The following is a 24,775-nucleotide window of genomic DNA, read 5'->3' on the forward strand; positions in this document are numbered from 1 at the left end:
AATTGGCGGATCACGTTGGCAACCATGACGTTTTTAGGGTTTAGCAGCAGATAATTAGGGTTTTACCGCCCATCCAATTCAAGAACAGTGTTAGAATGTCTGAAGCAGGAGCAGAGGCAGGTTCCATGGCTTCTGTGGTTGCTTCCCTATCAAAAAGCTTCTATGAGGTGCCTCTGCCTGCGGTTCCTCCAATGCTGGATTGCATTATGGTGTCTACTGGTTTGTCTCCCCTGTCACTCTTCGCTTCCCTTCTCAATGATTTCCCTCGAACTCTCAAGGTACCACTAATTCTTCTCATGCATTTAACCTCTATTTCTCTCACTTATTTTGTTGTTCACATTTTTGTTTTATTTGATGAATTTTAACAGGATGTTATAAACGAAGGTGATGATCTGGATGCTGATAAACGCCCCTACCTTGTGTCGCTGGTGGGCGCGTTTTGCCATCTTCTGAAGAAAACGGGTGAATTACCAATTAAGCATTTTGTCTAATGCTTTTTTTTTTTTTTTTTATTCCTTTTACCGTGAACGTTCAGATTATGTTTTCAAATTTTCTATGTGTTTTGCTCTGTTTTTGTCTGGAAGTCGAAAGTAGGATGCTATGCTGAATGGAGCATTTGCGGCTGTGACATTACCCTTCATGTTCTTCTATCTAATATATCTCTTTACAGGGACTGGTTGTGATGCTGTAGGATTGTTTGTGCGGATATGTTTTCTTCCTTTAGCTAAGGTGCTACGACCCTTGCAGCATGACTTACTTAATCAGGTATTATTAGAGAAGCAGGCAAACAATTTTGTTTTATTGGTAATCATTGGAGAACTTTTGACTAATTTTGTTTTTTGTGTTTTGCATCAATTGTTGTTGGATGTGTGCATCATTTTTGATGACAGATCACAGAATCGTTAATCGGCGTAGTGATTGAAACTTGCACGTGGGAAATTCTTGAAGAAAATTTGGTGCCAATTTTCTTAAAATCAGTTGGTCTTTCCATGGGTATGCTTCATAATGATGATTTAGACTTTTATGAATGGAGTACCGATTCATCTCACCAAGACTTGAATGATGTCATGATTGATCCACTGATGGACAAGGAGCTGTTTCTGTCTCGGTCAAATAGTTTCGAATTGTCAACATCATGCAATGTTCTGTCTGTAATCCTGGAAGCTGCCCTTCAGTATATGCCAACAGATACAATCTCTAAATCAGTGGAAAGAAAAGGGTGCAAAGCGGATAATTTTGTTAAAGTTTTGATTTGGGAACTATGCAATTTGATTGAACGGATGCTTTTACATGGTCCCGAGCACAGGTCTTGTGCTGTAGGCCTGCTGCTTCCTATCATTGTTAAAGCATTACCTGCCATTTACTCATTTGAAATCTCAATTCATGGGCAGAGACATGAGTTTTCTCGGTAATGTTCATCTGATTTGTATTCATTTTTCATCTGTTTATATATTTATCTTGTGTATTAATATTATTGGTTTTCAGGGAGTATTTCTTCATCAAAATATGGAGCTGCTGCAGAACACTGTTTTCAATTGGACCTTTAGAGAGAAGAGAGGCATATAATATTCTATCATTGTATTTCTCTTTTTCCTGGTCCATAGAAGAATGTGAACGTGATGACCATGATACAGACGTTATAACTGAAGAATTTGACATAAGAGCAGAAAAAGAGTTCTGGAATGAAATAAAAATAGGGCTGGTACTCAAGCACTGTTTCATGATTTTCTGTGGGTTTATTTAACTTGTCATTGTTTGCTTACTTAGGAATCAAACTAAATCTGATCAGGTCGACAAGGAGAGTATAGTGAGGAAACAGAGTTTACATGTATTGAAGATGGCTCTCAATATACAAGGAGGAACAGATTCTGTGCCTAGCATTTCAAAAAAGAATACAAATGAAAAGCATCATGGTGTGACAAAGAGGGAAAAATGGGCTTACAAGGAAGCCAAGTCACTTGGTGTTGGTAACCTTTTGATGATACATGATCTGATTATTAACAACAAGCAGTATTGGGATGCATTTGTGCTTTTGTATGAAATGCTCGAAGAATATGGTACTCATTTAGTTGAAGCAGCCTGGAATCATCAGGTGTTTAATCATGTGTTCAATTCTTTTTATCATATTTATCTTTGTTGAAATTATATAGATTAGGGTAGAGGTGGGGGGAATGAGAGAACAGATTCATATGAAACAACATAGTATTGATATCTAGCGTGAAGCAATTTCTTACAGCCTATAAATCACAATTCACTTACTTCTATTTATACCAATACACAACTTCTAATCTTAATTGAATATCGAAATGAATCATAATGTATGGTAAAATATGAAAGAGATTGATAGGTATTCCAACAGAGTCAAGAAGAACACCCAAAGGGAAAGGAAGAGTATGAAAAATGTTAGTACATGCTGTGAAAAAGAAAAGATGAGTGAACGAATACACAAAGCAAAATGGTCTGACACTTTAAGACCTCACCTCCCCACTCTCTCTCTCTGCCACCAAGGCGATTTCCTTCTCCACTTTCATCTTTATCAACACCTTCCCCTTTAAAAATCACCTTGTCCTCAAGGTGGAAGTCAAGAAAGGATTCCTTCATTTTGCATAGGGATTCCCGTGAATTTTCACATTCTGGCAGATTTTTCCACTTCACCAAAGCTTCCAGAGATCTCTCTTCATCTCCCCTGATTGCCAACACTTCCTCTAGTTCCACCTGTAACTCCAATTCTTCATTCACATAAGCAGGTAATGGTTGGACTTCCGTTGCAGTCGAAGTAGTAGGTTTCAACAAAGATACATGAAAAACTGGATGTACTTTGCTACCTTTTGGAAGTTTGAATCTGTATGCCACCTCCCTAATTTTTTCTGTAAATTCATAAGGTCCATAAAATCTAGGGCTGAGTTTCTGATTAACCCTTTTTGCCAACTTCTTGAACTTGTATGGTTGACTCTTCAAGTACACTACATCTCCCACTTTATAACTCACTTTCCTCCTATGCTTGTCGATGGTTGTTTCATGCGGTTTTGGGCTTGAGCCAACCGGTCCTTCAATATGCTTAACATCTCATTCCTATCTCTGTTCATCGAAGCAACTTCTTCTATAGGAGTGGCTGATCTATCTCCTCTAATCAAAGGAGAATCCTTTCCATACAATACACATGTTATGCATTTGTTCCTCAGGGTCATGTGTTGTACATTAATTTATTAACAATTCCTTTTTATATGGTTGTGGAGGTCCAGAGACCCTTAGTAGTTCAAGTGAATTTAGTGTATTTTCGAATATAAATCTGTGAGGATATTTTTATTTGCAAGGCGTTATATTTAAAATTTTCAGGATCAAATAATCTGAGCACACATTTTTATTTGGTCTGTTTCCAAATGTATGCTCTGTTGCACGCCTTTTTGACCAAATGGCGCTCTTAGTGCATATCACTGTTATTTTGGTTTCGGATTTCAGTGCTTGCAGAATCAATGGATGATATGCTAAATTAATTGTTTCATACAGGTGTCTTTGTTGCTTCAGTTCTCGGGATCATACCTCAATGTTGGAAGCAATTTCAGTAAAATTCAATTTCAGTTTGAAATATATGGCGAACCTTTTGATTGGCTATCTATTTTGTGGGAACGAGGCCTTCATCATGACAATCCTCAAGGTTAGAGTGATCATTATTATGTTCTAGTTTGAATAAACTTGTTTTTGTAATTTTATTACTGTTAGAAAAACTTTGTGAGCTTTTACTATATGGATAACGCTCTGAGTTTGTTCTCCATTTATGTTTGGGCTTGACACAGGGAAACAGAATAGGAGAAGGAACAAGACTAGACTTAGTAGATGGTGAAGCATTAGACTCAATAGATGGTGGAGTGTTAGTGAGACCTAATTTTCGGAGAATGAGATTTTCTGTTAAAAGAATGAATTAGAATGAGCTTTACCTTCGAGTTTAGGTTGAAAATATTGTTTATTTGCATCAACAGTGACATCATGAGATATAAGGAATTGTTTTGTTGGAGGTTGTTGACATTTGTATCCCTTTTGGGTAGGTGAGTAACTGACAATTATGCATTTAATAGCCCGAGGATCTATTTTACCCCTATGATTAGATGAACATAGAAAAATGATATGCAACCATAAACTTAAGCACATGATGATCTGATGTCCTAAAGTTCGAGAAAAATTTGGAGGGTAGTTGAATGAGACTACTATTATTTAGTGTTTTCGAGGATGACACGTGACCGACCAAATATGTACTGTAAGGACAACTTCTCTCCAATACTGTTTTGGTACATTTTTATTGAGAAGAGAGGCTCGCTTTATATTTATAAGATTATGATTTTTTTTTCTGCCAACCTCATTTTTGTTGTGGGTGTTCACTCAACAAGATTCATGAATTATCCCTTGTTAATTGAAGATGTAGGACAATGTTGACAATGTTTTGTTGAAAAAATCTTTGACATTATTTGATCAAATTCTTTTAATGGTTGTCTCAAATTGGTTTTTAATCATTTCGATGAAGTTTTTGAAAACTTGGCTCACTTCACTTTTTTGTTTCAAGAGAAATACCCATGACAGTCAAGTGCAGTCATCAATGAATATGACAAACCAATGAGCCCCATATAAGTTAGGAATTCTGGAGGGTCCCCATGCGTTACTCTGTATTAATGCAAAGAGAACAATGATTTTTTAATTTCTAGAGGGAGAGTCAACAAGCCTGTGCTTTGCAAATTCATAAGTATCACAATGAAACATTTGTTTATAAACTTTTTGGAATAGATTAGGAAACATAATTTCTAGGGTACTGAATGATGGATGACCTAAACAAAGGTGGTATAACCAGATTTTTTCTATATTGGAGAGTTGTATCTTCTATCAAAGACAAAGGAATTTGACTCTTAGTACTGTGCATCCTGTTTGCGTCCAGTAGAAGGTAGAGTCCATTGTCTTCCTTATGAAGTCCAATCGCCTTCTTCATTCCCTGATCTTGGAATTGGTAGGTTGTAGGATTAACAAGCACCAAATAGTTTATGTGTTGTAAGCTTATGACCAGAAATCAAAGTGGCAGATAATTTGGTCACATGCGAAACTTCCTTAAGAAATAAGTTTTGGTTTATCATAGTATCTCCTTTTCCAGCAACAGTAATGAAAATTCCATCTGCAAGTGAAATTCTTTTGTTGCTTGGACAGGGTCTATAAGATATAGACCCAGTACATGATTTCATTTGGTCTTCGGCTCCAGAATCAAGTACCCATACATCTTTAGAGGAATTTAAAGCATTGAGTGCACAGGATTAAGGAGCATAATCTGCAAATGCTAAGGTGCAATTGCCTGTAGGTTTTGTTAATGTGTCCAGCAATCCTCTTAATTTAAAATCTCCTCTGTGCTGAACTTTTTGTTGGTTGAGTTTTGAGTATCATACATTTTTGAGGTTTGAAGTATGACAATGAAGGCCTTGAAGGATTACAGTGGAAGAAATGATGGGTTTTGGTGTTACAGTAATGCAGGATGCACAAATAAATACAACAAAAGAAGGAAATGGGTGTGGTTTTGCTGCAGTGCAGGTTGCACATGAGATTATGCTGGCTCTCAAGGACTTTAGAGTGCTAATACCATGTCAGGAAAACTGTTAATGATATTTTTCATTGAAGAGTATTTGCTCGTAAATTGAAGACAGGGACTTAATAATTGAAAATCTTCACTTATGATGGATATAATCTATCCCTACAATTCAGGATCAATGATCCCGTGCAATAAGTATAAATTGTACTGTCAGCCCATTACTCTCCTAATTATCCTTCTAATTATAAATGTAACGAAATCTCCTAATTTTGTTATTAAAACTGTACAAGGAAATAGTAATTGCAACATAAATTAAGGGATTCTGACAATTAATACATATTAAAGTCAGGATACAACTCTCATTAGCTAATTCTATACTGTTTTATGTATTAAATTAGTCCTTCTTTCTTGCTTACCATTTTTTATTTTATGTTGTTTTCTAATAAATGCAGTGAGGTGCCTGATCATGCAGTCTTTTCTTGACATCAATTGGGAGAATTATGGGAAATACATAAAATCAGTGCCTGAAAATTTTGTTCTTGGTCCATTTATTCAAGGGCTAAATGACCCAATACACCACAAAGAGTTTGGTTAGTTCACTCCTTGGGACCTTTTGAAACGGTTCCTTTCTATTCTTATTTGAATGTTAAGTTTTCTCTTTTTGAACTACTTAGCCAACCATTTAAATTCACTTAAAGTAATTACTTTATCCAAATCCGTGTTCCATTTGTTGCAAAATAAAGTTAATCCCCATCTTTACCCAAATATTATATTCTACTTGATTGGCTTTGGATTTTTCAGGTGTAAAAGGAGTTTATACGTCCACGGTGATTGAAGGTGCAGCCAAATTTCTCCGCCATTATGTTAGTTTTCTAGCTCCAAGGTATGCTCAGAATTTGTGTAAGTGGACCGTATGTGTGTCTGGGTGTGAAAGGACTCAGGATAGAAATGTTTTAAACATTTGGAGAATTTGGAATCCTTTTGTTTTTATGACAAGACTTTAGCACTGAAAAAAGGTAGGTTAGAGCTAGCCTGATGCAGGTAACAGAAAAAAACGTGATAGAACAATGTAATTGTTTGGTCCAAACTAGAAAATCCTGTAAATTTCTTGAGTAGAAATTTGCAAGGAATCGAATAAAAGAAACCTGTTCCATAATTGGAGAAGATGAAACAATTTATGCAAAAGTTTCTCAAGTTATGCTCCAGTTGAATACAGCTATCAAATTTTAGCCATGGCGGCACCTCGGTGAAAACCGGTAGTGGTTTCCCAACCTGCCACCACAACAAGGCAGTGGCGAAGCAGGTTTTCCGTGGCGCCACTTTTTGTATGGTGACTAGTGGTGGCATGCAGAAAGAGATAAGCAGCAGCAAAGTGGAAGAGATAATGCTATAGCTGTGTGGGAGAAGAGATAGGCAGTGACGCACATACTAAACCCTAATTCCTTCCGTGTTTTTCGAACGGTTAATACGTAAGGTTAAAAATTTGGTCAGGCACAACAAAACATTATTTAACCTAAACCCTAATACACACAAACACTTCTCTTTTATTCTTTTACTGGTTACTTTCGCACCTCTCTTATTCCTTTACCTGTTACTGCTGCAGTAAAACATTAAACATTATTTAACGTATACCCTAATACACAACCACTCCTCTTTTATTCTTTTACCTGTTGCTGCTGCACCTCTCTTATTCTTTTACTTGTTGCTGTTGCTGTAAAACATTAACCTAAGCTAATACACATAACCTCTCTTCTCTTATTCTTTTTCCTAAGTTACTGTCTCCAGCAAAATATTATTATTTGAATTTTTAGACATAATATCATTACTTTTGTGTTAGAATTATATATGGCAGTATTATATTTCTTTTAACCGCAATATTTTTGCCATAACTTGTTATGGTTTCCGATGTAATTTTATAAAGGATTTTTGGGTTGCTGATATTTTCTGTTATCTGATATCGATAACACTGCTTGAATATACTGATTCCTGCTAAAGTTGCACAGAATCAAAGCAGCTTATTTTATACTCTTTGCACCCTAGACCTTCATGCCAATCAGCAAAGAGACTTCCAGGTTAGGTGGATATATCCTGCAGTCTCTAGAACCAACAACCCATAAATTGTACTCCATGCTTGTAAACTATCAGTTTGAATTTATTTTATGACAGGTATCCATCTATCTAAGATCTACACGTTATGTTTTTATGAGTTGACTGGACGTGAATGTTTTTGTTTTAGCTGTTCGTTATATAAAAGAGTATATGAGGAATATGATAGGTTCAAGGGAAATGTTTTTATTAGGAGAAATAAAAGTGACAAACAGTTATAACTGTCTGTGGGTAGGCTTTGTTGTCTCAGTCTTTTACAAAGTCTGTGTAGGCAGTTGTTTTATTGTTTTTGTTCATTCTGAAAAGGCAGGAGTGGAGAGTCTGGTTCTCTTGAATAACCAGAAATTGTATGTGTTTGGTTTCTCCACATTGGAGGAAACCTGGTTTGTTGTTGGAATAAAGATCTGCAGTTTGTAAAACATCTCATTATAGGTTTGAAAACCTATCAATTGGTATCTAGAGCCTCATTCCTCGTGAAGTGGGGCACACTGAAGGTTATGGTCAACACAAGATTGGAGGCATGATGGGATGGGTTGGAGAAGATCGTCCGAGAACAAGAACACGCGAATAACCGTCTCTTCCAGTGGTTGGAAGAGATGATTCAAGGTCTGACAGGGGTGGTTGAACGCCTGACATCCTCTGATAAGCATCAAGAGGCACAAGATTTTGCTGCCATAAATGCCCATGAGGACATTGGGGGTAATGCATGAGGAAGTTCTTTTGGGATTTCTGCTAAATGGAGGAAGTTGGACATTTCTGTGTTTGCAGGGGACAAAGCTTATGGGTGGACCAATAGGTTAGAGCACCGTTTGAGAGAGGTTAGTGAGGAGGAGCGAATCCAGGCTGTTATGGTGGCATTGGAGCAGAAAGCTTTGAATTGGTTTCAATGGTGGGAAACCTGCAATCTGCATCCCACATGGAAAGCTTTCAAAGACGCGGTGGTTAAAAGATTTTAGCCAACAATGCTGCAAAACCCATTTGAAATTTTGATTGGCCTATGCCAAACGGGGACAAGTGGGGGAATATATTGAGCAGTTTGAACAATATGCAGGGTTCATGAAAGGAATGCAACAAGATTACTTGGTGGGCATACTATGTTATTTATAAATATCTTAAAATATTTTTATATGAAGTAACTCTTACGAGTATAATTTACATAAACTCTCGAGTTTGATACGAAGACTTTGATTCTCTTTTTGTTTCTTTTCTCCACGCCTTCACAAATTCGTCTTGTATGGACGATGATGACATGCATGCACGATTGCTTGTCTGTCTATAGTTTAGTGGTACTTTTATCCATACCACTATTACTTGCCACTTTGTTAATGTAAACTATGTGATGCAGTGCTTTGGCTTTACTTTTCTTATTATCTTAAAGTTTATTGCAGGAAACAAATTGCATTTTTGTACAATTTGGCATCTACTGCTAAACATCAATCTTTTGGACGAGCTGGACTTATGGGTCTTGCTGACTGCATTGCTTCAGTTGCTTCTGCCATTGGAATAGTTAATCATGTCAGCACAGAATCATTTAAAGGAACATTTTCCGTGGAGTTTGTATCCGAAATGGAAAATCAATACGGTAAAAAAGAATTGCTGGATATCTTTAGATATGTTGTTGAGAGCAGCAAGCAACATTTCAATCCCAGTTACCGTCTTCAAGGTTTTTTATTTACTCTGCTTGAATTATGTGATTTATATTATTCATTTGATAACCAATTTTAGGGGGCACAATGTAGGTCAACTTATGCCTTGATGATGTTTACAGTTTGTGGCAAAATTCTGGAGGCTGCTGTTTATGTGGTGTGCGCATTTGATATTCCACTTGAAATTCTTTTGCTTTTCATTTCAGCCTTGCCAAAGGAATTTACGGATTATGGTGGTAAGAGAAATATATTATGTCAATGGCTTTCTACACTCTGTAGTCATGAAAATATTTGAAAGCTGAGGAAAGAAACTATCAGACATATATACAAGATTGGAGGACTAATATAGGATATACAATGACAATACATATGTAATCAGATCCCAATGATTTAGTGATATATTTGGATCCTTATGATTCAGGGATGTTTCTGGTATACACTTTAATATAATCTCCTAAATATGGAAGGATAAAATTTGATTGATGACATTATGAGGCAACTCTTGCCCTACCTTTGTTATTGAAAGCCTTTTGTGATGCTGATTGGGCATCTAATATTGATTGTAAGCATTCTACTTCAGGAGTAGCCATCGTTCTGGGTTCCAATTTAATATCTTGGTGGCCCCACAAGCAGCAAGTTAATCCCGGTTCTAGCCCAAAAGTACAGAAGTTTGGCTAAAACATCTGCCGAACTAACATGGCTTTCTATTTTGCTCACTGAGTTGCAGGTTTCATTTTAGTACTCCTGTTCTCCTTCAGTTTTGGGAGGGGTGTTAGAGTGAATAATTAGTTATATTATGTAGTCGGTTACAGCTGTTATCTTTTCTATGTATGCTAATACTAACAATAGCTTTTGTTGTAAGCGGTTGAGTATAAGTAATCCTGTAAGATTTTTTTTCGTAAGAGTGGAAACATTAAACAGTTCAATTTGTTAACAAAGTTTCTATCGTTCATTTTTTTCAGGATTGGATATGAACTAAATAAAGTCCTTTTTGATGTTGTTCTTACTTTCTTATATACAAATCACAATTTGTTGGTTTGGACTTAAGAGCATTACTATTTACAGTATTTGTTGGGATTGGGATCTGAGTATACGAATTAAAAATATGATTTAAGATTAAGTTTTCATCACATTTGGATGTTCTCTAACAAAAAATCTCCATGCTTGTTTTTCCGAACCATATTTGTTTGTCAAATAAATTGAAAAAATATCTGATTTTTAGTTCGTTAAATTTTGACTACTCTTGCTGATCCTCCGCAGGCCAGTTAAGGGTGCCTGTGCAAAGATGGCTTTCAGGTTGTGGTTACAAGGATAGGTGTGCCAATTGCTGTAATAATGAGATAAAGCTGTGGAATAGTCTTTATGACTTTCCACAGAGGTTTGTCAGCAATACTCTTCCATTTGATGTTTCTTTTACTTATGACGATGAAGACTTGAGTGCATGGGAGTCTGAAGCAAATAGATGGGCAAAATTGCTTTTCCTTTCTACTGATCATGGCCATCTCCTGGAGCCTATTTTAGTGGTTTGGTTTTGCCTTTGTCCTTTTTAGTTTCTACAATGTTTATTAAATCTTGGTGGAAATTAATTATTTCTGGGAACAAGAAAAATCATCAGCAGTGTCTTGGGTTGTACATTTGTTTTGTTATAAGAGAGCAATAGGATCGTTTTATGACCTGCAATTGATAGTGCTCATGGCAGGGGTAGCCCTGCACCAGTTCTATGTAGTAAAATCTAACAGGGAAATGACAACTGTTATTGCAGTTTATTCGAAATAACGGTACAAATATCTTGAAACAAAACCATGATACAAGATACATAGAAGTCAAATTCATGATTCTTGTCTTGAGCTTAGTTATGGAGCTTCGCAGAGCAAAGGAAAGAGCAGTTGAATATAGTGCTAAAGCCAGAGCAAATGTAGAGAAGCCCTTGCCTGGTGTAGTTGATGATCTGGGTTTCATTGATGACATCTCTGAGAAGCTTTCTGATGAATTTATATATTTATTGGTAGCATATTTTACACCTTTTTATATTGTGATATGTTTATTCATGTACTTTCTATATTCTTAAATGTTTATTGGAATGCAGGATGATCTGGTTCAGTTTGCCAAGCAATCTTGTTCTGTTTTCTGGTCTGATGTTTTTACCGAGGACACCACACTGCCTGGTGCTGTGAGAGGAAAACTTGGAGGCCCTAGTCAACGAAGGTTATCAATTTCTGCTACCACTGTTGTGTTGCAGGCAGTAAGTACATTCTACCCCTTTGTTATGGTTGACTGTTTATTTCATCATGAATTGGATACTAGAGAATTATTCTTTGAAGGTAGTATCCTTGTAAATTGAACGTTAAATCTAAACCAAACTGTAGGTATCATAGCGGCTTTGATGTTTCTTTCCTTCTAGTTAGCTTTGACGTTTAACTTTAATGGATTTCCTTGAATAATTTGGTTACTCGTTTACGAAGTAATTTTCAACTATAGAGCCTGCAATTGTGAAGAACCAACGTTGTAAAAGCTAAAATGATTTATACATATACTAGGAAGGTAATGTTTTTCACTTAATTGAATAAAAGATACAAAACAGCTCAACTTGTAGAGGAAAAAGGGGGCAAAAAATTGGGTGTGTACTCAACATGCCCGAGATCATCTTGGGTAACCGACCTGAGACTATCTTGGCCTATATGCTCGATATTAGCTTGTGTCATTAAATATCCGATTCCATTCTGGACGGCAGAGATCTTCTAGCGCCAAGACTTTGCGAAATTGGAGGTAACCTGTGATTAACTAAGGTTAACAACTAAAGCATGTCAGTGATTATCCATATGGGTCAAGCCCAATCATGTAAAAGTCCATAAATATAGTAAAACTAGAATTGTTCACGGGGTAAATTAATTACATTTTTTCCTAAGAAGTGTTTTGGTTGAGAAGGTTTTAACGAGACACTCAATAAATAAAAAGGGCATTCTACTTATATTGTGTTTTCTCCTAAAAGTGTAGGTTTCAAAGTTTGAAGTTCCATGTTGATGTCCCTATTGGTCTTGTTTGAGCATAATATAAAGTTCCTTGTCGATATACCTATCGGTTCTGGTTGAACATAATCTAATGTTCCCTACCGATATCCATATCAGTTGTGGTTGAACATAATCTAAAATCGATCCTGGTTGAACATAATCTAAAGTTCGCTGACGATATTGCTATCCGTCCTGGTCAAACATATTCTAATGTTCCTACCGACAGTGTTGGTTGAATATAATCTAAAGTTCCTTGTCGACATACCCTTCGGTGCTGGTTGAACATAATCTAAAGTTCTCTGTTGATATACCAATCAGTCTTGAGTGAACATAATCTAAAGTTCCCTGCCGATATATACCATCGGTCCTGATTGAACATAATCTAAAGTTCCCTGTTGATATACCTATCAATCCTGGTTGAACATAATATAAAGTTCCTTGTTGATATACCAATCGGTCCTTGTTGAACATATTCAAAAGTTCCTAGCTGATATACATAGAGGACCTGGTTGAACATAATCTTATGCTCCCTATCGATATTCCCACTGTTCTGGTTGAATACAATCTAAAGTTCCTTGTCGATATACCTATTGGTCCTAATTTAACATAATCTAAAGTTCTCTGCTGATATCCCCATTGGTCTTGATTGAACATAATCTAAAGTTTCCTGGCAATATATTTTCATGAGATTAACACAGAGAAATATTTTTTTAGAGGGTTTAATCAACCCCTCTCATAGTTCTGTTTTTATATATATGAATGTAAATACAATAGGAAGACTAAAAGGCAAAAAGCTCTGTCCTAGGCTACTTGGACAGGGAACTAGGGACATAGGTTATGTAACACTCAATCTCCTGTCTTAGACTTAATGATTACATGGATTTATAAGCTATTTTAACATTCTCCCTCAAGTTGGAGCATATAGATTGTATGTACCAAACTTCAAACAAATAAATTCAATCCGAGGTCTTCTTAAGGACTTGATCAACACATCTGCAAGTCGTTCGTTTGATCCAACAAACTCAGTACATATTTCTTTTGGCAATTACTTCTCACAAACAAAATGATAAACAATTTCTATATGTTTAGTTCTCTTGTGAAAGTGGTGCGTGAGACAGATGCACGTAGGTCAGTTGTGAAGAAGACTACAAATGGATGCTCGTTTGACAAAGTTTGAAAATGCAACCACAAGGATTGGATTGTGCTCCTTGAGGTGCACTGAACCTTGACTTCGGTGGTCAAAACTACAATGACAAACAGTGGTTGAACATTTTTTTTGTTTGACATATAGTGACAAGCTGAGCATGATCGACCAATATCAACTTGAGAAAAATACTAGAGAATAGAGAATGAAAACGAGAGCTTAGATCTCCTATCATAGTCATTGGAAATGCTTGAGAAAGTGAATGATTTTATTATTGTCATTCATAGTAATTACATTCTCCTTACCTCTATTTGTAACAATCTTATCTTATAGAAAGGGAAATAAGGAAACAAAATAATCTAGAAGATCATACACATCTTTTCTCTAATTAGGAAGATTCTATATATATTTTCTTTAATTAAGAAGATTCTATAGATATTTCCTCTATTTACAACAAATATGACATTGAATGTTTAGACACATTGAATGAGAGAAAAGAGAAAAGAATAATAAAGGTAACATTTAGAAACTAGCTAGCAATTTCTTAACCCTTTGGTTGATAAGGATTGTTTCCTTTGACTGAACAAGCTCAATTCCAAGAAAATTCTTTAATGGACCGAGTTTTTTAATTTCAAAGGCTAACTTTGCGCTAACTTCCGTATTGGGATTTTCTTTAGAATTGGCATGGTCTGTTACTGTAATTTTGTTCTTTCTATTATAAAATACTGTCATTGATGCTGACAAGTATGTATTACAGTAGTGTGGTAACCACGTGCTCTGTCATTACCAATTCATTAACTTTTCTACTAATCAGTAATCATTTCTCTTTTTTATAATCTGCAACACCTTTTTCTTTGAATCTGAGTTTTCGGTGTTTACCCGAACAGATCATGTCAGTAAAGGGTATATCATTAATCTTCTTGTGGTGTAATCAAATCAAAAGAGAAGCTTCACATAATTCTGCTTTCGCTTTTATGTGGCAATTCTTCTGGAGGACTACTAGGTGTTCACCTTCTCGCTCAGAGGTAGCTTGCTCATATTAAATGAGTTAGCTGTTATAAAATTTCTAATTTTCTGATTCTGTCACTTTTGAAATGTGATGATATACTTGTTGCTATGTATGTCTTTTGCAGATGGGAGCAGAAATTTCTCTTGCAGCATATGAAGCATTGGTTTCTATTGTCAGGGTTTTTGCTTCAACATTCTTTCCTCGTTATCTTTATGTGGTTGAGGAAAGTGAGGAAATGTTTTCAGAGGCAGAAGGAAGGCCTCGGTTAGATTTTATGTGTATGTCTTTCGTTCAAAATATTAATAATCTCCTAGGGTCAGGAGTTTTGGCTAGAACTCGAAGGGCTGTTTTGTTGGATATAAAGGTTCCATTCTTTCTCCTTTGCCGTATGGCACATATTTTTGTTTCCATATTATCTGATTTGTGGATTGTGAAATTGGAGTCCAAAATTTTATATTCATTTCGTCTTTTGTTATTCTAATTTAAATTTTCTGAATTCTTTATCTGTGTCATGGCATATTAACTAACCTCTTCCATTTAATGATTAAAGCCTTAGCAGTTAATGCCCCTGTTTATTTTCACTAGTTATAAGATGGTAAGCAATAAATTAGAAGATTTTAACTTATTTATTAATGATTCAGTGGGCCTGCCTGGAATCTTTGTTGTCAATTCCTTCGTATGCTCTAAAGAATGGGTTTAATTTGGAGGAAAACCACGCATTCTTCTCAGATGACACTCTAAAATGCATTTTTGGTGACCTTGTCGAGAGGTAAGCAACAGTAGGTCTATATGCGATTGTGCATGTGTGGAGTGGAAGTGTGTTGTGATTTTTGTGTGATTTGTGTTGTTGCAGATATGCTTATTTATGAATTAGATCCCAGACATGGTGAATATCATTAATTTTTGTGTCAATACCTTGGGAGTTTTGCATATGTTGACTATATATTGTTTTTTCTGTGTACCTGGTATTACTTATGGAGCTTATCTTACTCAAAGTCATTTTGCAGTCTTGAAAATGCTGGAGAAAGTTGTGTGCTACCCATGCTGAGATCAGTCAGAATGTTATTTGAGCTGGTTGCTAAAGTGACGTCAAAAGCAGTTGTTTCCCATTGTCACTTAATCGACACCCAGGTTTACATTGTAGCTTGTTGTTTAGATTGCATGCAATTAACTTTTGCCTTAATCGAATGAATGAATTAGTGGTAATCTTGTTGCTATGTGGCAAACTAGCTCTGGTTTTAAAATGTGCAGTCAGCATCACGCCCTGGTATAAAGCATTTGTAGCTGTTGTGATAATTTTGAAGATCTTGATAAGCTAGCCTTGATTATGGGTTCTGTTAATTTAACAGTGCGAAAAGTGTCAGATTTCATCTTAAAACCAATTGATATTGGTGGAATTAGCCATACTCTAATAATTGAGGCATGTTATGTGGGATTCCCCAACACTGCCCCTCCATATGTACTGGCCAAATGAGGCGATTATGAAGATGAGCAATAGACACTGGTACTAGGTTATATTTCATCTCAAAATTTATTGCCATTAAGCAAAGTTGTCCAACGGATATATAAGCTGCACTCCAACGGATATATAAGCTGCACTCTAAGAATCAAGGTAGGTGGTGTAAGACTTCCCAACAATAGTATATGGCCATCTGAGATGCTATTCAGTCAGGAGTAAAAGTTTCTGTAGACTTGTCAAGACCTAATGGATCATATGTGCGATTACTTTCTATTGGAATATTGTAATCATATTGTTGTTATCATTGATAGGATCCAAACTTATGGAAGCATTTGGTGCCTGGGCGTGCTTGATGCTTGATCAACATTCTCATGGTTGGTATATAAATGAAACTACCACTAACATGTCTAAGCACTTAGGGAACCCATCCATGAAAGCTAGTTGTTGGAGGTGGAGTTGGGGGAGGAGAACAAAGTACTCAAATACTCCAATAAAAATCCCATATTGCTTGGTGAGACTTAGGAACCCATAATATCCAACCCTCATCATAGCATTGCTTTTGAGAACCTACATTTTGGTAGCTCACTCATTATAGCACTTGAGATTCTTGTTGGCTGGAATTTTCCATTGGTCCGAACCCTCAATGGGTAACCGAATGTTGACAATTATATGCTACCATTTGATAAACATTAGGGAGCCCACCCTAAAAGCTAACTATTAAGGTGAGATAAACCATACACTTGAATAATTTCTCGAACATCCTGTTGTATTCGATATGGGATTTAGGGATGTCATAATTCCTAATTTTTTGAAACTTGGCATTTGATGCCTGTTAGAAGTTCCACATCATTAGAGATAAGACCAATTCACAGTATATAAGTAGGTGCAAACTTCACCTTACAAATCACTTTTTGTGAGATTAAGTTAAGTTTAAAGTCCACTTCTTAACATGGTATCAGAGTCATGAGTTAGAGTTTATACTAGCAAAATTTGTTGTTTGTTAAATTTATTGTTCCACCCATTATCAGATCACCTTTTAATGTCTAGTTCCACCCATGAGATGTATATATCTTGACATGAGGGGAGTGTGTTGGAATTCCTACATTTACTAGAGATAAGGTCAATTCACAATATATAAGTGAGTGTAAACCTCATCTTACATGTTGGTTTAGTGAGATTGAGTTAGACTTAAATTCTACTTCTTAAGAATGCCTAATGTTTGTGGACCTGCTAAATGTGTCTTTGTAAAATGTTCAGTTGCCAATTGAAACAAGATAATATTGCACACATTGGGCATACTAAGGCATATTAACAATTGGCATACTGAGCATGAGAATCCTACATACCAATGCATCTTATGCCCATTAATGGTGCTCACTTGTTCTAACTTTTGTTTGCATCACCTGAAATGGTTTAATGTTTTATAATTAGGATGATGGATATTTGTATTTTATTGAATACTTGTCCTGTCCTAACCCCATTAGCGGTGCTCACTGATCTAAAGAATTGCTGTCATTAATTAGATGATGTGGAATTTGGTTCGTTCGTCTTGGATATTGCATGTAAGTTGCAATAAGCGAAGAGTAGCATCAATTGCTGCTCTGTTGTCATCTATTATGCATCCTTTGGTATTTAATGATGAGAGCATGCACGAAACAGACAATGCACCGGGACCCCTGAAGTGGGTATGTATTCTCTTGTATAATTTCCTGTCTGTGTATTATCTCTGCTAATTTCTTGCAAATATTGACTAATTTATTATTGTCATGCATTTAGTTTATTGAAAATCTTCTAAAGGAGGGCATAAAGAGTCCTCGTACAATTCGTCTTGCAGCTTTGCACTTAACAGGATTATGGTTCTTAAATCCTAGGATTATAAAGTTTTATCTGAAAGAACTCAAGTTGCTATCTCTGTATGGATCAGGTACGGAAAATTTTAGTTTGCTGTATAAGCATGTGATTACTTGACTCTGTCTATTGTTTTATTTTAAAAATTATCTTATGAATTTGAGATTATCTCTTTCAGTTGCATTTGATGAGGATTTTGAAGCTGAACTTTCTGACAACAGTGATGCTAGACTGGAAGTCTCTATACTGGCCAGTAGTCCTGATCCTGAGCTGACTGAAGTGAGCTACTTAAGATTTAAAAGATTTGTCTAATTTAGTTATATGTTTCTCTACCTGAATTTGTTAAAGAATTAATACATTTTAGTTATATGTTTTTACCTGAATTAATGGTAGTCAGCATATGTTAAAGATTTATCTAATTTGGTTATATGTTTCTTTACCTGAATTTGTTAAAGAATTTAGTACATTTTATCTTAACTAACATGCTGACTACCATTCATTGCAATTGTATATTTTAAGAAAAAAAATATTGAACCTTATGACTTTGTAATAATTGGGCACTTCTATTGTCAGGCATTTATTAATACAGAGTTGTATGCACGTGTATCAGTCGCTGTTCTGTTTTACAAGTTGGCAGACTTGGCCAGGATGGTGGGATCCCCAAATGAAGATGCAGACTGTATTGCAGCACAAGCATCTGGGAAATCATTTCTGTTAGAGCTTCTTGATTCTGTGGTAGTAGATTACTATTATTATCAACTAATGCTAAGAAATAAATTCCATGCTAAATTTGAAGTAGGTTTTTCTACTAGATTATTTTGAAGACAGACATGTTTTGTATGTTATATTTGGGTTTCGGCTGCTGTGAAATTTTATTCTTGCTAATACTGTAAAAGTCATTTTTTCAGTGCCAGTCTTGTTGATATCTTGCCTCAAGTTTTGAAAGAATCCTGAGTTATTATGATTTATAAATTGATTGAGATCATTTCTTTCTCATACTGTCTAGTGGGTCTGAATAATGTTGATGTGTAAAAAGAAATATTTAGTTAGCATCAGTATTGCTTGCGATAAACTTACTGAGTTGAGAAAGGAACACTCCCAACTATTAAGAACATAAGTTTTTGTTATGATCCAGTTACATTTGCATAGTACTCAAGTCACACATCAGAAGTATGGAATTTTGGTGTGGAGTGAGTTGCATATAAGGTTTTGGCTCTCCAATCACAGTGCCTAGCTTTTGTGGTATATTTCTCACACAGCTTTATCAATTGGCCTTTCACCATCATTTTCTTTGACTGCAAACAAGTGGCTAGTGTTGATGCATGCTGGCATTACAAACCAGTTAAAGGCCCCGTGCATAAGGGTTTGTGGAGTGTGTTGAGTCTAGTGGAGAAAACCCAAGACCCACATTGATTAGAGAGAATGCCAAAATAAAGTATATAAGCAAGATTATTTTGGTACTATCTCAAAACAATTTGGGACTTGGGTTATTTCTGTTGGAGATCCCACATTGAGTTAGGCTTTTAAAGTCCACAATCTTAATAATTTCAAATAGACTCAACACACTCCATAAGCCTGTTTCCCATGCTTGTTTGTAGCCAAAGAGTCATGATGGTGAACCACTTTATCCAGACAACTAGGGCAATAATGTACGAAGTGAGGGAATATATTGTGAAAACATCAACTCCCACATTTTTAGAGATACTATCAAAATAAATTATGTAAATGGAGGAAACCCTCACCTGTTGTAGCTTTCAGGGTTTGGTTAGGCACCCAAAGTCTAAGAAAGTTCCACATTAACAGAGCAGGATTTTTGTTGGGAATTATTAGGCCTTGAGAATTATGACTGCGGTGCTATATTTGGTGGTATGTTTGTCAATTCTAGTTATTATCAATTTTTGAGCAAATAATGGTGACTTGTAATGTTGTAAGCTCAATTTTGATAACAAATGATTATGAAATTATAACATTGACTGATGCTAATGTGAATTGAGAGCATATGGTTTCAAATTTGGAATATGAGCATAATGTTAGCAAATTAACTGATATGCCTGCTGCTATATCATGCGAATTCTGGAGTGTAGTTTCTTTCAAATGATTTTCTTTTTATGCTTGTTTGAGTCTGTTCAAGCCCCCTTTACTGCACATTTTAATTTATTACAGAGTTCAGAAGGTTATTTTAGAATGTTTATGTTATTTATAACATCTGTTGATATAGGTGAATGATAAAGATCTTTCAAAGGAGTTATACAAAAAGTATAGTGCTGTAAGTATTCATTATTTAGCTTGATGAATTGGAAATGAAGCAGCCTGCCTTATTTCTGTTTGAAATTATTTTTGGAATGGGAGTTGGTATATTTGCCATGTCTTGTATGAAAGTGGGGAAAAAATGAAAAATACAAAGTAATGTTTGAAGCACAAGAGCCCTTTCTTCCATTGAACGCAAACATCTTTGCACTCAAGATCTTGTTTTCATTTGTAATCTCAATCATGATTTCAGAAGATGAATATATAAATCTTAAATTCTCATTTTAGATTTTTGTCATGTTGATCAAAGATGCACACAATTGATGTCTTGGTGTCTGCATTTTGTCTGGGGTCTGCACTTAATTCCTTGTTTTATAGATCATCGTTGTCATCTTTATGAGTAATCAAGTTCAAACAAATATGCATTCCTTGTATTCTTTTTGGTATCAAGCTGTGGAGGTCTATCCACTAATAAAGTTACAGCTTCATCACACCCTGGAACATTAATAGTTGGCTTAAAAATACAGAATTGCTTCTTAATTATGGTGCACCAAATCCGAAGCTATCCTCTACTCATCTAGAATGTTGCATTGCATAGACTACATGCTATGATTATTGAACTGAAAGAGAACTTTGATTCATTATGACCCATTACCTAAAACTGAAATTTTCAACAATGAGTAATTTATTTGGCATCAGTGTAGTATCATAACTTCTAACATTTTCTTGAAATTTACTTCCTTTGAAAATACTTTTCATGTTACTTGGTAACTTTGACTTCAAACCCATATTGCCATTGCACTATCTCTCAGTGACTACCACCAAGCTGATGCTAGAAATGGTCACCTTTTTGTTTCTGTGTAACTGGATTTATACTGGTCAGCCTTATGTTTTATAGAATGTGTCAAGATTTTCTGCTTTCAATGGTTTGAATATGGCATGATATGGGAACTTGTTTTATTCGTACTGGACTATTTGCTCTTGTCATCAATCAGTCATTGCAATATCTCATCTCATTACATTGTTGTTACAGATTCATAGACGTAAAATACGTGCCTGGCAAATAATATGTGTATTGTCACTATTTGTTGAGGAAGATATAGTTGGGAAAGTTTTAGAATACTTATACACATCTCTGAATGTAAGTTGACTTTGAATATTCTTAGTATTTACTTGCAATTGAAATATTTGATGTTAATTATTTAATAGTATTGGAAACCTGTCTTTGTGACCTCCTGTATGCCTATGCATGTTAGTACATTCTTTTTATTTAAATTTATTGAAATGTTTGATTAGATTTATTTTTATTTATAGCATCATTTCTTTCCTTGAAATTTAAGACAATTACCATGTTTTTCTTCCTCATTTTTCTGTGAGTTGCATTTTTAGCTTCTGTATTTGTGTGCTTAATTGTGTTTGCTTTGTATTTTTTTTTAAGTAGAAAACAGTTTTGACTAATAAAAGGAAAATTGCTACAGACATATCAATTGCAGCATATTATCAATTTTGAATTTAATACAGAACTACTGTTTTTCTTAAAGTTATCTACATGTGTTGCACTCGCTAATGCTATACATGACGCTATATTCGTTCTCTTGCAGAGAAATAACTTACCTGCTGTTCGTCAATACTTAGAGACATTTGCAATTAACATTTACTTGAAGTTTCCATATCTTGTAAGGCTTTCATTTTCCGCTCTATTGTCTTGTCATTTCTTCTTTGTATCGTGTCTGTATTCATTTGCAGTTAGTTTAGTTATTGGAATAAAAATAGGAGTCATGCCCAGGAGAGAAATCCTTCTAAAAGTGAGGATTAAAAAATATTCTCAATATATCCATAGTAATTAGGAAAAAGGTATCTTCAGAATCTTATTTATTTTAGCATATTTTTATTTCCTTTTTTAAAGGTTTTGGTTATTGCCAACAAAGATGATGAGAATGTAATTTGTGATTGATATAAAATATTTCTCTCTCCCTTTTCCATATATATATAATATAAAATGAAAGATTTTCTGCTGTTGCTTTACCAGAGTTTCTTGCTTCTTCTTAACAACATATTTTCTGGTTGTATTCAGTCACAAAAGCGCATAGTAGTAGGATTGGCAAAACAGATCCAATTTATGTGTTGAACTACCCAGGCCTCCTATTTTGTGACTTGGGTTGGGTTTTAGAATCCATTAAGCTTCTTAACTTGTCCTGTCTGACCCACTTCCAATATATGTTGAAACACACGGTTTGTGTTTTTTTAATTAACTTTTATAGCTAAAATTAAAAAAATGTTAACTTTCATAGCTAAAATTAAAAAAATGTTAACTTTCTTACTATTTTGTGATTTACTATTTTATGATTTTGATTAATTACTTCAAATTAAGTTTGTCACTGAGTGCAAGTTTATTATTTCTTGTAATTGTTTGGTTTGTCAACTGGCTAACCCACCTTAAAATGGGGTGGGGGGATTTGACCGACTTGCTTCCAGGTCAGGCAGGTTAATATCAAGAAGAACCAATCCCTTTTCGCTAATCCTACCTTGTAGTTTACACTTATGGTCAAAACAATGGGCCTTCCTATGGTCAATTATCATAAAAGTGAATAAAAAGAAATGAAATTTTAGTTGTGTATATGAAATCAGTTTTTGTATTTATTTTTTGTTCATTTTGTGTGGTGGTGAGAACAAGTGGCTATCCTTTCAGTTTCCCTGCGTTCAGATTAATTCATGAAGTTGACAGAGAACTGACTGCAATATATGTTCTTTTTTTTTTTCTAAATCTGTTATGTGCATCTTTTGCTATGTAACTTAATCTGTAAATTTTGTAATCTGTTACCTATCTGTTGAAATTATATTTTCTTCCAATTTTCATGATGTCTAATTCCCAGGTTAAAAAGCAATTGGTCGCCATATTGCGGGACTATGACATGAGGCAGCAGGTAAATTTTATTTTGATCTCTAGTTTACTATGTTATATTTTGTTGTTGTTAGATATAGTTGAATATAGTGAAAACTCCTCTTGTGTTGAATATACACATAGGATCCTCTATTTATAATAGAAGAAATATGGGTTAAGTCCAAAATACAAATAAGAAATATAAACAAACAAACTAAAGATAAGAGAAAAATATAATCTAAATATAATATCTCTAACACTCCCCCTCAAGCTAGAGCATATAAATTGTATGAACCAAGCTTGAAATAAATAAACTCATATTGAAATATATGATCTCTCTTCAAGAGTGTTCGACAAACATTGCAAAATTTCAACTAGCACCATGAAACTTCAAGTAGGATGACTTTGACAAAGGAAGACAATGACAAACTGCAAGGACTGGATTGCCATGAAGTAAGTATGGGGTCTGCAGTGGCTTAAAGCGACAAAATTACAGGGACTGCCATCACTGACCAATGGGGTAATGGGGCCTGTAGTGGTTGAAAGCGACAAAACTGCAGGGATTGCCATCTTTGACATACTCCCCCTCATGACGAACGGTGGAAATGATGATGCACCGATGACAAACCGTGAAAGTGGAAGATCACAATAGAGAAGAAGATAGCGGAAGCAATAGAGGTAGGACTAGGTGTCACTGCATTGGTGGCACAAGCAGCGGAGACAACGATTGACGACGGTGGCCGGTGACGGTGGCCGAAGATGGTGGTCGAAGACGGTGGCCGAAGAAAATGGCCGGAGACGGTCGCCGGCAACGGACGATGGCGGATAGCGACACCGGCGAGACAGAAACTAGGGACCGCCCATTAAAGTATAAAGACACAGGTTGAAAAAAAAAGACTTTTAGGGGGCCGCTGATGAAGACAAAGTAAAAAAGGATCAGAAAACCAGGCTTTGATACCAAGTTGAATATAGTGAAAACTCCTCATGTGTTGAATATACACATAGGGTCCTCTATTTATAATAGAAGAGATATGGGTTAAGCCCAAAATACAAATAAGAAATATAAACAAACTAACTAAAGATAAGAGATAAATATAAACTACTAAATATAATATCTCTAACAAATATATAGAGAAATATTGAACCAAATATCATCTATTATTAGGCATTGCTTATGTACCTTATTATTGTATCTCTTCATTATTTTTGGAAGTTGGATGTTAAATCTAACTCAATCTTATAAAATTGACATGTATTGTGTGAGGTTTTCACCTACTGATGATATACTACAATTTGGTCATATTTCTGGATAATGCACAATTTGCAGCACCCCTCTCACACTGAAGTCTGAACATCTTATGATTAGTCCCACAAACCTTGTTAGGCTGAACTTTAATACCATCCTAGAAAATATACTTTAAGCCTAAGTTAACTTTAAAATACTGACTTGTAAGATTAGGTTTCTATTTACTTATATGTTATAGTGTGGTCCTATTTGTAGTTGATGAATGATATCGAACAATTATAAATAAGAATATTCATGTGTACAAATCACACAATTACGGGCAATGCTCTCTACTCACTGAACTGTGCAAATTTTTCTTGTACAAACAAACAGCAATGCCTTAATTGAGGCCTAAGCTTCAGTAATGTCTGAATAGATGGATAGACTCTATGAAATAGTAAAAGAGATGAGGGGAAATCTCCCTTATGTGTCTGTGTATACACATAGGGTAATGTATTTATAATAATAAGAGTGTGGGCTAAGCCCAAATACAAATGAACATGTAAATGAAATAAACACAATATCTAACACTCCCCCTCAAGCTGGAGCATATAAATCATATGTTCCAAGCTTGTTACAAAGATA

General features: G+C 35.3%; 1 protein-coding gene across 3 annotated transcripts in view; it reads left to right on the plus strand.

Annotated features, from left to right (window-relative positions):
- LOC106768407 overlaps positions 1-24,775 on the plus strand; it is a 42,159-nt gene continuing 17,384 nt past the window's right edge. The window contains exons 1-26 of one of the 3 annotated variants that reach the window (XM_014653555.2): positions 1-278; positions 369-462; positions 671-765; positions 891-1,408; positions 1,486-1,702; positions 1,790-2,092; positions 3,508-3,655; positions 6,010-6,147; positions 6,359-6,440; positions 9,052-9,326; positions 9,432-9,545; positions 10,570-10,832; positions 11,072-11,314; positions 11,396-11,551; positions 14,349-14,486; positions 14,595-14,834; positions 15,112-15,239; positions 15,478-15,601; positions 17,453-17,614; positions 17,706-17,853; positions 17,956-18,056; positions 18,351-18,512; positions 19,996-20,043; positions 21,058-21,165; positions 21,626-21,700; positions 22,898-22,948. In XM_014653555.2, the coding sequence (XP_014509041.1) occupies positions 96-278; positions 369-462; positions 671-765; positions 891-1,408; positions 1,486-1,702; positions 1,790-2,092; positions 3,508-3,655; positions 6,010-6,147; positions 6,359-6,440; positions 9,052-9,326; positions 9,432-9,545; positions 10,570-10,832; positions 11,072-11,314; positions 11,396-11,551; positions 14,349-14,486; positions 14,595-14,834; positions 15,112-15,239; positions 15,478-15,601; positions 17,453-17,614; positions 17,706-17,853; positions 17,956-18,056; positions 18,351-18,512; positions 19,996-20,043; positions 21,058-21,165; positions 21,626-21,700; positions 22,898-22,948 (4,314 nt within the window). In that variant the 5' untranslated portion in view covers positions 1-95. The remainder of the gene's footprint in view (positions 279-368; positions 463-670; positions 766-890; positions 1,409-1,485; positions 1,703-1,789; positions 2,093-3,507; positions 3,656-6,009; positions 6,148-6,358; positions 6,441-9,051; positions 9,327-9,431; positions 9,546-10,569; positions 10,833-11,071; positions 11,315-11,395; positions 11,552-14,348; positions 14,487-14,594; positions 14,835-15,111; positions 15,240-15,477; positions 15,602-17,452; positions 17,615-17,705; positions 17,854-17,955; positions 18,057-18,350; positions 18,513-19,995; positions 20,044-21,057; positions 21,166-21,625; positions 21,701-22,897; positions 22,949-24,775) is intronic. The other 2 variants (XM_014653553.2, XM_022783396.1) reach the window with 2 other exon arrangements.

The sequence above is a fragment of the Vigna radiata genome, chromosome 7 (genome assembly GCF_000741045.1).
Source record: "Vigna radiata var. radiata cultivar VC1973A chromosome 7, Vradiata_ver6, whole genome shotgun sequence".
NCBI classification, from domain to species: Eukaryota; Viridiplantae; Streptophyta; class Magnoliopsida; order Fabales; family Fabaceae; genus Vigna; species Vigna radiata.